At 44.0% G+C, this 13,699-nt stretch overlaps 1 protein-coding gene across 3 annotated transcripts in view; it reads right to left on the bottom strand.

The window, feature by feature from the left end:
• The window catches only part of sez6l2 (seizure related 6 homolog (mouse)-like 2), a 55,013-nt gene that overhangs the window by 25,618 nt on the left and 15,696 nt on the right, over positions 1–13,699 (bottom strand). For all 3 annotated transcript variants that reach the window (XM_052518327.1, XM_035770560.2, XM_052518328.1), the window contains 5 exons: positions 10,744–10,959; positions 10,475–10,608; positions 5,969–6,161; positions 5,466–5,651; positions 5,002–5,185 (listed from right to left, as the gene is read on the bottom strand). In XM_052518327.1, the coding sequence (XP_052374287.1) occupies positions 5,002–5,185; positions 5,466–5,651; positions 5,969–6,161; positions 10,475–10,608; positions 10,744–10,959 (913 nt within the window). The remainder of the gene's footprint in view (positions 1–5,001; positions 5,186–5,465; positions 5,652–5,968; positions 6,162–10,474; positions 10,609–10,743; positions 10,960–13,699) is intronic.

Raw genomic sequence — 13,699 nt, 5'->3', positions numbered from 1 at the left:
CAGGACGACTGATCCATGTAAAGGAAAGAATGAATGGGGCCATGTATCGTGAGATTTTGAGTGAAAACCTCCTACCATCAGCAAGGGCATTGAAGATGAAATGTGGTTGGGTCTTTCAGCATGACAATGATCCCAAACACACCACCCGGGCAACGAAAGAGTGGCTTCGTAAGAAGCATTTCAAGGTCCTGGAGTGGCCTAGCCAGTCTCCAGATCTCAACCCCATAGAAAATATTTGGAGGGGGTTGAAAGTCCGTGTTGCCCAGCAACAGCCCCAAAACATCACTGCTCTAGAGGAGATCTGCATGGAGGAATGGGCCAAAATACCAGCAACAGTGTGTGAAAACCTTGTCAAGACTTACAGAAAACGTTTGACCTCTGTCATTGCCAAGAAAGGGTATATAACAAAGTATTGAGATAAACTTTTGTTATTGACCAAATACTTATTTTCCACCATAATTTGCAAATAAATTCATAAAAAATCTTACAATGTGATTTTCTGGATTTTTTTTCTCATTTTGTCTGTCATAGTTGAAGTGTACCTATGATGAAAATTACAGGCCTCTCTCATATTTTTAAGTGGGAGAACTTGCACAATTGGTGGCTGACTAAATACTTTTTTTTGCCCCACTGTACATGTATAAGGAATGTATATGGTGGGGTCAATGGAGGGTGGATAAAAACTAGCGGTCTGGAAAGTTACTGAGTGAGGGAAAAGGCCATCACTTGGTTGTGGTCACTGATAATGCTGGATAGCTGTGGATTAGTGAGGAATGTAGGCCAAGGTCAGGTCAGGTCAGATTTTATTACACATATCACATAACTTCCTGCCTAGCAACAGAGTTGTATTGGCTGTCTAGATGTGCAAGGAGGAGAATGCGCCTAATAGTAGGGTATAAGTACTTGTGCTGGCGGAAACCTGTTGTTGTCTTTTCAGCTGTTTGACCCATTGGGTGAATAAACTTGGTTTGAGCTTTGACTAGTCCATTAGATTCTGCAGACGACAGTTGGCATTGTCGGCAGGATTCACCACGATTTACAGTAGAACTCGAAAGTCCGAATCAAGGTAAGCACAGTTCCTACACCTGTTACGATCATTCCAACATCTTGTGGAGATGAAAGTCGTAGGCTGAACAATAATATGACACAGACCTTGAATGCCTGAGCTCATTCAGTAGTCTCATTATATAACGACTGGTTGTAGATTCATGGTATGAGGTAAGTCTAGGAAGGTAAGCCTGAGCAGGGTAGTCCCTCCGGAGGGTAAGTCCTAGGGGGCAAACCCCGAGTGGGTTGGTTCCTGCGAGCACCATAAAGCATAGGGTATGTCCCGGAAGGTAAGCACTGAGCAGGGTAAATTCTAGGGGGTAAATCCTGGGTGGGGTTAATTTCCTGCTAGACCCATAAGGGGGGTGAAAGCCCAGCCGAGGTGGCCGTGAGGCTGTAGGGTGTGTGTGTATGAATGTTTGACATGATTCGTCTGTAGTAACTGTAGCAATAAAGAGAGAGGTTGGTCCACGCCATATTGGGGCGGAGAACCATGACAGATTAGGTGGAAATAGGAGGACAACTGTGAGTAATTTTGGTAATGGTCCTGGAGGTCCTGTGTTGGGAACAGTGGTATTTTATGTTGAGAAATTGGACTAAAACCCAATCACATGCTAAGCTGTTACTACTTAACAGATTGGGGGCTGACACAGTCAATAATTGTCACTGATCCCCTGGTAATGCTGCTCATTCCGTTCACCAGCTCCGGAGGTCTAAGTCACCAGCCTTCTAGACGTCACTAAACTGGATTCATTACCACCAACCCCAGACTGTCTTGTCTCATTACGCACACCTGGATCCCATTCCCCCTGATTAGTATGTGTATATAAGTGCCCTCTGTTCCCCATTGTCCTTGTCGATTGTCCCATGTCCATTGGTCTGTTGTATCGAGTTTTTAGGTCAGTGGTTTACACCTCACTCTTTTATTTGGGTTACACCCCGGTGTTATATATATACAGTTCGTGTTTGTTTTGGGCTTCGTCCCCATCATTTTCATGACGTACTTTATTTTGGATGGACAAACAAAACCAACCCCTATTACGTATTCCTGCACCTGTCTCCTATCATTATACAGCGTGACAAAAATAACATATGGCTTCTAGAGTCCAGGAGACACCCGGAGTGGGAGGGGTAGAAGGGGACAATGTTACCAAAGCATTAGATACACTAAAAAAGGCATATGGCCAGCATCAATAACCAAATAAATGGTGGGAAAAATATTCAAAATTTGACAAAATTGGTCCATATTATCGCGTAGATGGGAAGTTTAAAACCAGACACGAGTGTGTGGATGCAATAGTAGTGTGGAATACTGGAACAGTCCAGACCACAAGATGCAGGCATCCTAACCATGGCATTTTATCAGCAGCGGATGAAAATGGAAAAAGAGAAAAATAGAGACCTGCGATGTAAAATGCAGTAGACAAGAACGAGGCAATGAATTAAAAACTGGGGATATCCGAAGAGCGTGCACATAGATTAGATGAACAGAAGCAGGAATTTGCTATTGTGCTAGACAATAGTCAAAACCTAAATCAGGAATTAGAGGGAGACAAAAACACAAAACAACTTGAACAGTATCAAAATACGTGCGGAGGAGTACAGTGCCTTTGGAAATTATACAGACATTTTGTTAGGTTGCAGTCTTAATCTAAAATTGATTAAATAGTTTTTTCCCTCAATCTATTTATTTATTTGCATTTTTTTTTACCCCATTTCTCCCCAATTTCGTGGTATCCAATTGGTAGCAACAGTCTTGTCTCAACCACTGCAACTCCCATACGGACTCGGGAGAGGTGAAGGTCGAGAGCCGTGCGTCCTCTGAAACACAACCGAACCAAGCCGCACTGCTTCTTGAAACAATGCCCACTTGAACCAGAAGCCAGCTGAACCAATATGTCGGAGGAAACACCGTACACCTGGCGACCGTGTCAGCATGCACTATGCCCAGCCTGCCACAGAAGTCGCTAGTGCGCAATTTTTATTATTTTTATTTGACCTGTATTTAACTAGGCAAGTCAGTTAAGAACAAATTCTTATTTTCAATGATTGCCTAGGAACAGTGGGTTAACTGCCTGTTCAGGGGCAGAACGACAGATTTGTACCTTGTCAGCTCGGGGATATGAACTTGCAACCTTTCGGTTACTAGTCCAACGCTCTAACCACTAGGCTACCCTGCCGCCCCGACAAGGACATTCCTGCCGGCAAAACCCTCCCCTAACTGATATTAAATGTGCATAAGTATTCAGACCCTTTACTCAGCAATCACCTTTGCCAGCGATTACAGCCTCAAGTCTTCTTGGGTATGACGCTACAAGCTTGGCACACCTGTATTTGGGGAGTTTCTCCCATTCTTCTCTGCAGATCCTCTCAAGCTCTGTCAGGTTGGATGGGGAGAGTTGCTGCACAGCTATGTTCAGGTCTCTCCAGAGATGTTTGATTGGGTTTAAGTTTGGGCTCTGGCTGGGCCACTCAAGGACATTTAGAGACTTGTTCCAAAGCCACTCCTGTGTTGTCTTGGCTGTGTGCTTAGGGTCGTTGTCCTGTTGGAAGTTGAACCTTCACCCTAGTCTCAGGTCCTAAGAGGTCTACAGCAGGTTTTCATCAAGGATCTCTCTGTACTTTGCTCCGTTTGTCTTTGCCTCAATCCTGGTAGTCTCACAGTACCTGCCGCTGAAAAACATCCCCACAGCATGATTCTGCCACCACCACGCTTCACCATGGTGATGGTGCCATGTTTCCTCCAGATGTGACGCTTGGCATTCAGGCCAAAAAAGTTAAATCTTGGTTTCATCAGACCAGAAAATCTAGTTTCTTCTCATGGCCTGAGAGTCTTTAGGTGCCTTTTGGCAAACTCCAAGCGGGCTGTCATGCGGCTTTTACTGAGGCGTGGCATCCGCCTGTCCACTCTACCAAAAAGGTCTGATTTGATTGAGTGCTGCTGAGATGATTTCCACAGAGGAACTCTGGAGCTCTGTCAGAGTTACCATCGGGTTCTAGGTCACCTCCCTGACCAAGGCCCTTTTCCCCCAATTGCTCAGTGTGGCCGGGTGGCCAGCTCTAGGAAGAGTCTTGGTGGATCCAAACTTCTTATATTTAAGAACGATGGAGGCCACTGTTTTCTTGGGGACCTTCAATGCTGCAGGCATTTTTTGGTACCCTTCCCCAGATCTGTGCCTCAACACAATCCGCTCTATAGATAATTCCTTCGACCTCATGGCCTGGTATTTACTCTGATATGCACTTTCAACAGTTGGACCTTATATAGACAAGTGTCTGCCTTTCCAAATCATGTCTAATCAATTGAATTTACCACAGGTGGACTCCAATCAAGTTGTAGAAACATCTCAAGGACGATCAATGGGAACAGGAAGCACCTCAGCTCATTTTCGAGTCTCATAGTAAAGGGTCTGAATACTTACAGTACCGGTCAAACGTTTTAGAACATCTACTCATTCAAGGGTTTTATCTTTATTTTTTACTATTTTCTACATTGTAGAATAATAGTGAAGACATCAAAACTATGAAATAACACATATGGAATCATGTAGTAACCAAAAGAAGTGTTCAACAAATCAAAATAGTTTTACATTATGTAGAATTATGTAGAATTGAGCAGCTGAATCTGCAGTTTAAACAATAACACCGCTGTCACCCTGCCACTGATTTGGTAAATAGCTGAGGGATGGGGCTGGAGAAATGTAACCACTCTCAAATTCATAGACTGACCATCCATGAGACTTCTACATGTTTTGATGTTATACAGTGTTTGTTTACAATTACATAGAAGTAAAAACAAGGTTATATTTTGGGTGCTGATGGGGTAAAACAGTTGAAGCTCATGAGGCATTTATAAATTATATTTTTCAAGGATTAAAAGGTATATATCATGAATTTAAAAGTAAAGAAATTGATGTAGCAATCTCAGATTACCCATTTAACATCTTAACTTACTTATCATCATCCTCGTCCAGCGCAACCCTCTCAAAGTGGAGGTGAAGCCTGTGTCCCTCCTTGGCCTCCAGTAGCCAATGGCAGCTCAGATTATTGCCATTGCTGTGGTTACTCGCAGATGGAGGAGGCGGAGAGAAGATTCTACCCACGGTCGCATTTCGGATCCACCCTCCACAAGACACAGCTGACATTTGGGAAGAACAATCAAGAGTCATCAGTTATACACAATGTGTGTGGACACTAGCATTGGGGCCAGCCACAGAAACATCAACACTTCCCTCAACTGTGTGAGATGTGGGGCCTTCCATGGACAAACAATTTCTCATGAGCTCACAGTACCCATACTGGCCACAACAAAGCTACATTGTACGTTTCAGATACACATTTTCTGTGCAGGCCAGACAATTGTTGAATCATATTGACATGGTCAAAGATTCTACAGTCAGAAGGTAGCAGACACTGACCCACACACTGAGGTTCAGGAGAGCTCCAATGAGGTTGAGTCATGTTCAAGCAGGTGGCTACCTCGTGGCCCCTGACCTGGAAGCCAGGGTCACAGTGGAAGTGGGCCTGGCCTCCGGGGTGGATGTCCGTTACTGTCACACCCCCTCCCCCAGGAGAAAGAGGGAATGAGCAGGAGAGGAGGAAGGCTGTTGCATGTAGGACAGATTAAGGGAGTGAGAGACATGGAGGAAAGAGCGAGAGCTACAGATTAATTGCACAAAACAAGGCAGGATGACATGTGAACAAACCATCACACTCAAAGCGCTCACTGGGATGGAATACCTTGATCATTCATGTGAAATATGAGATGTCTTTGATTCATTTTTTATTTTTCATTCAACTAAAATAATAACCTCTAGTTATGGTGTGCTTCTCCTCGTTGTTGTGGACAGCACCCTTATAAGAACATTTTATTGACTCAAATATTTTAGTGGAAAAAGAAAAGATGCCCCTCTGAATTTACCTTGATAGTGTAGGCTGAACATGCCATGATCGGTCTGCCGGAGACTGCGGTAGTAAATCTGCACCTGATTGGTTGAGCTTCGAATTACCTGACCCTCACTCATTAGGGTCTCATTGGCTAAGAGTTCTGGTCCCGTCCCTCCATAGCCAAGGATAGTCAGGGACTCGTCCTTGGACAGTTTCACTTTCTTCACCTGGGGAGAGGGGAGATGGTGGACATCTAGTGACTCATTTAGGAATCATTGAGGGGTAGAAATGCCTAACACTGGTTGCCAACCACCATGTTTACATTATTCAAAACTGGTTCTCCACAATTTCGAATGGATTTCACATTATGTATACCGCAACTGTTTGCTTGCAGAGGACTACTCTGAGCAAACAGGTAGCTGGGGAATCCAAGCCCACCTACTTTTCTTTCTCTTCTACCCCAGTAGAAGATGCTTAGACCTTATTTTTTGATATTTTCAATGGTAATGGTATTGGTAAAAATGAGAATTAAAAACAGGTTCATCCCTTGTTCGACCGTGATCTTGCAGAGTTACTCCACCTCAAGAATTGAATTTGGAGAAAGGCTCGGCACACGCATAATCAGGCTGACTAGCTATCGTACAGGCAAATGAGAAACAAGTGCAGTCAGGTTACCCGGGAAGGCCAAAGTTAGTTACCTTAAGGAGCAGTTCTCTCTCTGTGGGTCTAACCCCAAGAAGTTCTGGAAAACGGTTAAAGACCTGGAGAATAAACCCTCCTCCTCACAGCTGCCCATGTCCCTTAATGTTGATGATGTGGTTGTTACTGACAAGAAGCACATGGCTGAGCTCTTTAATCACCACTTCATTAAGTCAGGATTCCTATTTGACTCAGCCATGCCTCCTTGCCTGTCCAACATTTCCTCATCTCCCACCCCTTCTAATGTGACTATCCCCGATGCTTCTCCCTCTTTTTCCCCTGCCCCGCTATAAAGTTTATCACTGCAGGCAGTCATTGAGTCCGAGGTGATAAAGGAGCTTCTTAAACTTCACCCCCAAAAAACATCTGCGTCAGTTGGTTTAGACCCTTTCTTCTTTAAGGTTGTTGCCCCTATCATCGCCAAGCCTATCTCCAAACATTTTAACCTGTCTCTCCTTTCTGGGGAGGTTCCCATTGCTTTGAAGGCAGCCACAGTTCATCCTTCATATAAAGGGGGAGATTAAGCTGATCCTAACTGTTTCTATTTTGCCCTGTTTATCAAAAGTGTTGAAAAACTTCTCAATAATCAACTGACTGGTTTCTTGATGTTTATAGTATTATCTCTGGTAATCAATCTGGTTTCCGTTCAGGTTATGGATGTGTCACTGCAACCTTAATATTCCTCAATGATGTCACCATTGCCCTTGATTCTAAGCAATATTGTGCTGCTATTGTTATTGACTTGGCCAAAGCTTTGATACGGTAGACCATTCCATTCTTGTGTCGAGTGTTTGTGTCTCTGAGGGGTCTTTGGCCTGGTTTGCTAACTACCTCTCAAAAAGTGCAGTGTATAAAGTCAGAAAATCTGCTGTCTCAGCCACTGCCAATAACCACTGGAGTAACCCAAGGTTCAATCCTAGGCCCCACGCTCTTCTCAATTTACATCAACAACCTAGCTCAGGCATTAGGAAGCTCTCTCATCCATTTATATGCAGATGATAGTCGTATACTCAGCCTGCCCCTCCCTGGATTTTGTGTTAAATACTCTCAACAAAGCTTTCTTAGTGTCCAATAAGCTTTCCCTACCCTTAACCTTGTTCTGAACACCTCCAAAACAAAGGTCGTGATTTAGTAAGAAGAACGCCCCTCTTACCACAGGTGTCATTACTACCTCAGGGTTTAGAGCTGTTGGTAGTCCCCTCATACAAGTACTTGGGAGTATGGCTAGACGGTGCAGTGTCCTTCTCTCAGCACATACAGTTGAAGACAGAACTTTACATACACTTAGGTTGGAGTCATTAAAACTAGTTTTTCAACCCCTCCACAAATGTCTTGTTAACAAACTATAGTTGTGGCAAGTCGGTTAGGACATCTACTTTGTGCATGACACAAGTCATTTGTCCAACAATTGTTTACAGACAGATTATTTAACTTATAATTCATTGTATCACAATTCCAGTGGGTCAGAAGTTTGGAAAATTCCAGAAAATAATGTCATGTTTTTAGAAGCTTCTGATAGGCTAATTGACAACATTTGAGTCAATTGGAGGTGTAACTGTGGATATATTTCAAGGCCTACCTTCAAACTCAGTTGATTGACATCATGACATCAAAAGAAATCAGCCAAGACCTCAGAAAAAAAATTGTGGACCTCCACAAGTATGGTTCATCCTTGGGAGCAATCTCCAAATGCATGTTCATCTGTACAAGTATAAACACCATGGGACCACGCAGCCGTCATACTGCTCAAGAAGGAGACGCGTTCTGTCTCCTAGAGATGAATGTACTTTGGTGCGAAAAGTTCAAATCAATCTCAGAACAACAGCAAAGGACCTTGTTAAGATGCTGGAGGAAACAGGTACAAAAGTATCTATATCCACAGTAAAACGAGTCCTATATCGCCATAACCTGAAAGGCTGCTCAGCAAGGAAGAAGCCACTGCTCCAAACCGCCATACAAAAAGCCAGACTACGGTTTGAAACTGCACATGGGGATAACGATCGTACTTTTTGGAGAAATGTCCTCTGGTCTGATGAAACAAAAATAGTACTGTTTGGCCATAATGACCATCGTTTTGTTTGGAGGAAAAATGTGAGGCTTGCAAGCCGAAGAACACCATCCCAACCGTGAAGCACTGGGGTGGCAGCATCATGTTGTGGGGGTGCTTTGCTGTAGGAAGGACTGGTGCTCTTCACAAAATAGATGGCATCATGAGGACAAAACATTATGTTGATATATTGAAGCAACATCTCAAGACATCAGTCAGGAAGTTAAAGCTTGGTCGCAAATGGTTCTTCCAAATGGACAATGACCCAAAGTTCCAAAGTTGTGGCAAAATGGCTTAAGGACAACAAAGTCAAGGTATTGGAGTGGGCATCACAAAGCCCTGACCTCAATCTAATAGAAAATGTGTGGGCAGAACTGAAAAACATATGTGAGCAAGATCTACAAACCTGACTCAATTACAACAGCTCTGTCAGGAGGAATGGGCCAAAATTCACCCAACTTATTGTGGGAAGCTTGTGGAAGGCTACCCAAAACATTTGACCCAAGTTAAACAATTTAAAAGGCAATGCTACCAAACACTAATTGCGTGTATGTAAACTTCTGACCCACTGGGAATGTGATGAAAGAAAAAAAAGCTGAAATGTGACTGTGAAGCAACACATAAATAGGCAAAGACACACACTATACAGACACATACACATGGATTTTGTACTGTAGATATGTGGTAGTGGTGGACCCCCTTGCTCCTTCGCAAGGGGGTCCTGATAACAACAATACAACAACCAACACAATGTCAAACAAAACAGCAATCAATACAAAACTCAACATTTATGAAAAACAGTTACAGCACTCCGTTACTAGGTCATCAGTTAATTCAGGGAAAACCTATTGAGACCATGGTCTCCTTCGACCATGGTCTCAATGGGCTTTCCGTGAATAAATAAAGAATACAAAAATATCAAATGGATTATAGCGGCAAATGATGTCCGAACTCTGAAAGTTTGTGCAAGCTAGCTACTGTGTGTGTTTGCTTATCCTGGAAGCGGAAGGGCTTAAGCGGTCCTATGTAAAACAATAGATCATGACTAAATTCAAAACGGGGATATCCTACCAGCGTAGGATGCTGCTTTGAAGTGTTGAGGGCACAGCCCCTTCATTATGGTCGCTTCTTGCCGACACATCAAAGCAGCCGTTCCAGACTCTCACATCAATGACGTAGAGAGGCTGGTATTAGCAAGACTAGCTAAATGCTATCAAAACCATAGAATTCCTCAGTGTCAAACTCCCTGAAGGCAGCCCGAAAAGTAACTGCATTTCTTGCTTGAATTTTTTTACCACTAAAAGTTGTTGGAGGGGTCTGAAAAGTCACTAAGTATACTGAAAAGGTTGCTAAATTGGCAACACTGGAGTAGTTCCTGGTTCTGGGTTTTCTTCATGGATTATTTTGACAAATTAGAATTGGGAGAAGGTGGTGCTTAAACTGGCGCTGTGATTTTCAAGCCTATGTGCTTGATAAGCATTTTCCACTAGAGTCACAAAGTCAACACGGGCTATATCGTAAAAATTAATGAAAACCAACATTTGATTTTTGGCTGTCCAAGTGGTTGTTTGAGTGAGAAAGACACAAGAGAACCAATCAGTATAAAAGCACAGCCCCCTTCATTAGACGCTTTGTGCCTACAACATTAAGGAGCCTTTCCAGACCCTTTCCCATATGTGCACTTTTCACTTGCTTCTTAAACTCTAATCACATTGCTTTGTAATTTTTCTTGTGTGCAAAATAATAAAAAAATAAACAATAGTGGTATGATGATGATGACTAACGGTGACTCACCTGAATTTCCACTCCATAACCCGGATACACTGTGATGCTGTAGGTGCACTCCAGAGGAGAGTAAGGGGATGAGGAGAGAGGATCTGGAGACTCCACAATGCCCTCCATCCCAGAGAGACTGGCATTGCACTGCACTGGAGAGAGAAAGTCAGGACACTTGAATGAAAATGCACAAATATCTCAACCCTATGGAAGTAATGCCTATGAAACACTACCATCATCCTAACATGTTAGGCTTGTTAAGGCTTGCAATCACACAACGCATTTACCCGGCATGTGCACCGTGGTGATGGTTGTTGTGGTGATCAAAGTGGTTGTCGTCTCCTCCTCTGTGGGTGATGATGTTACAGTTTTCCCTGCTCCCGATAAGCTAACTGGAGGCGATGAGGTCAGGGCCGTAGTTAGCACCCCTGGTAGCATCACAGTGGCTGCAGGCTCAGTCTGCCCAAGCTGTGGTACAGCCTGAGTAGGGTTGGTGGTTGTACCTGCAATCAAGGCAGAGTGTTTAAACCAGAGATTGGCAACTAAAGCGGCACGCGGAAACCCTCTTTTGTAGTTGGATCAATTTCCAGAAAGTAATTCACACCTCTTTACTTTTTCCACATGTTGTTGTGTTACAGTCTGAAGGAAAAAAGGAAACTGTACACTGCTCTTGATAGTATCACTGATTAAATGAAAACTTGCTATGTCCTCATTGTGGTTTTCCAGACGTGTTTCATACGTCTTATTTATACACTTTTGTAATATTTATGAAATGCATATTGCTATATTTGGTAGCACTTATTTTTCCTTTGCCTCCAACCCCCTTCGATGTGTGGAATGGATGTGGGTGGGGCTTTTGAAAAAATTCACAAAAGCTCTGACAAAGTCTGTGAGGCCGATACGTAAGCTTATTAAAGATCAGTGATACTATCAAGAGCAGTGTGTGGTTTCCTTTGTCCTTCATCTTGTTCAATTGTTGCCATGCACCCGCAAATAAGATTGCTCAGATGTGCGAGTGCCTTTTGAATGTTGTGCTACAGTCTGAAATGAAAATGAATACATTGAGATATTCACTGGACAATTCACAATACTCCATAATGTCAAAATGGAGGGGGGATTCTACTAAGCTAACATATGGAATTGTTTTAAGATGGTCATACCAAAATCTAAATACTACTACTATAGCCCATTACTACTATAGCCCATAGAAACACTATTTGAATTCTGTACAGGCCTATTTCTTTTTACTCTGTCACTTAGATGATTATTGCGGAGTAAGTACAAAAACGATTCCAAAACATGCATCCTGTTTGCAATAAGACACTAAAGTAAATATGCCTAAAATGTGACAAAGAAATACATGTTATGTCCTCAATACAAAGTATTATGTTTAGGGAAAATCCAACACATCACTGAGTACCACCCTTCATATTGTTGATGTTAAATCTGGTTAAATCCACCTCAAATCAGTGCAGATGAAGGAGAGGACACCGGTTAAAGAAGGATTTTTAAGCCTTGAGACAATTGATACATGGCTTGTGTATAGTATGTGTGCTGTTCAGAGGGTGAATGGGCAAGATTAAAGATTTAAGTGCCTTTGAACTGAGTATGGTAGTAGGTTCCAAGCACACCGGTTTGCATTTGTAATTATTAAGGATCCCCACTCTTCCCGAGGTCCAGCAACATAAGGCATGTTCTTACAGTTTAAAATATTACATGACATTACATTTCATAACACTTTACCATTTACATTTTGTGTGTTCCCTTAGACAACTACGCCACATTCACATATATTACAAAAAACATCCATGTGTTTGTGTGTGTAAAGTGTGTGTCTTATCATGTGTACTGTATCAGGAATCAAGGTAAGACCCAAGTGCAGACTGTGTGAAGTAACAATGTCTATTATAACTACAGCGGCAGGCAGGGGTCAATAATCCAGAGTAGGAGCAAAGGTACAGGACGGCAGGCAGGCTCAGGGTCAGGGACGGGCAGAGTGGTCAGGCGGGCGGGTACAGGGTCGTCCTCCTGGTTTTTGACCCTCTGGACACAGAAAAGGTAGGGAAAGTATGGAGGGTACACAAAATGACTGGCAATACCGCAATACAAACAGCTCTGGGTCTCAAGTCTGGTATGTATTCGGCTGGAACCTACCTAAACCTACCGAGCTACATCGGCTCGGGAAGAGGTGAATCGGCAGTCTCCTAAGGCTCTTGGAGGGACTCGGGTAAGCTCGGATCTTCTCGGGGATGTAGACGTCGGGGACTTCTGGAGTTCATCAGCTGCAAGGTGGGATCCCTGAGTGTGCGATTGGGACCACAATCGGACCTCTTCTCCCTCCTACGTGCCCATAGCTCACCATCGATCCGGATGGTTAAAGCGATGCGTGAGTCGAGATCCGCCGGTAGTTCTCGGGCTGCCAGCTCATCCTTTACCTCCTCCGATATTCCGTGCAGGAATGTGTTGAACAGCGCTTCCATGTTCCAGGTACCCTCTGCTAGCGTGCGGAACTCCACTGCATAGTCTGCCACACTGAGGGTGTTCTGCTGAAGCTTGAGTAACTTACGGGCAGCCTCTCTCCCAGACACAGGAGCCTTGAAAACTTCTCTACTCAGCAACTAATACCTCCAGAATGAGGAAGATGCTGGATTGTTGCTCCCATACCGCCGTGGCCCAAGCGAGTGCCCTCCCGGACATCAGCGTACTAATGTACGCTATCTTCGAGTGGTCCGAGGGGAATGAATGAGGCTGCAGCTCGAAAACAAGGGAGCACTGGAAGAGAAAGGCCTGGCAGGATCTGTAATCGCCATTGTAGCACTCTGGGGGAGGTAAGTGGGGTTCCCGGGAAACCGGTGTGACAGTGCTGCTACCAGCCGGGTTATAGAGGGGCTGGGAGGTTACCGTCATGGTAGGCTGCCTAGTAGGCAACCCACGGAATTGTTCCCGCAATGCATCCAAGGCTAGGTCATGACGTTCGACCACGGCCTGGAACCCTTCCATCAGACCATGAAGCAAATTCTCGTGCCTACCAATGGTGGCTCCTTGGGAGGAGGCGGCATTGGGGAGCTGGTCCAAGTCTGCTGGGTCAGTCATGGCCAGTTCGTACTATCAGGAATTAAGGTAAGACCCAAGTGCAGACTGTGTGAAGTAACAATGTTTATTGTACCCACAGGGGCAAGAAAATGACAGGTCAAGGCAGGCAGGGGTCGACAATCCCAGAGTAGGAGCAAAGGTACAGGAAGG

The sequence above is a fragment of the Oncorhynchus keta genome, chromosome 5 (genome assembly GCF_023373465.1).
Source record: "Oncorhynchus keta strain PuntledgeMale-10-30-2019 chromosome 5, Oket_V2, whole genome shotgun sequence".
NCBI classification, from domain to species: Eukaryota; Metazoa; Chordata; class Actinopteri; order Salmoniformes; family Salmonidae; genus Oncorhynchus; species Oncorhynchus keta.
The sequence above is the reverse complement of the archived record's forward strand: the minus strand, read 5'-3'. Positions and strand labels throughout refer to the sequence as shown.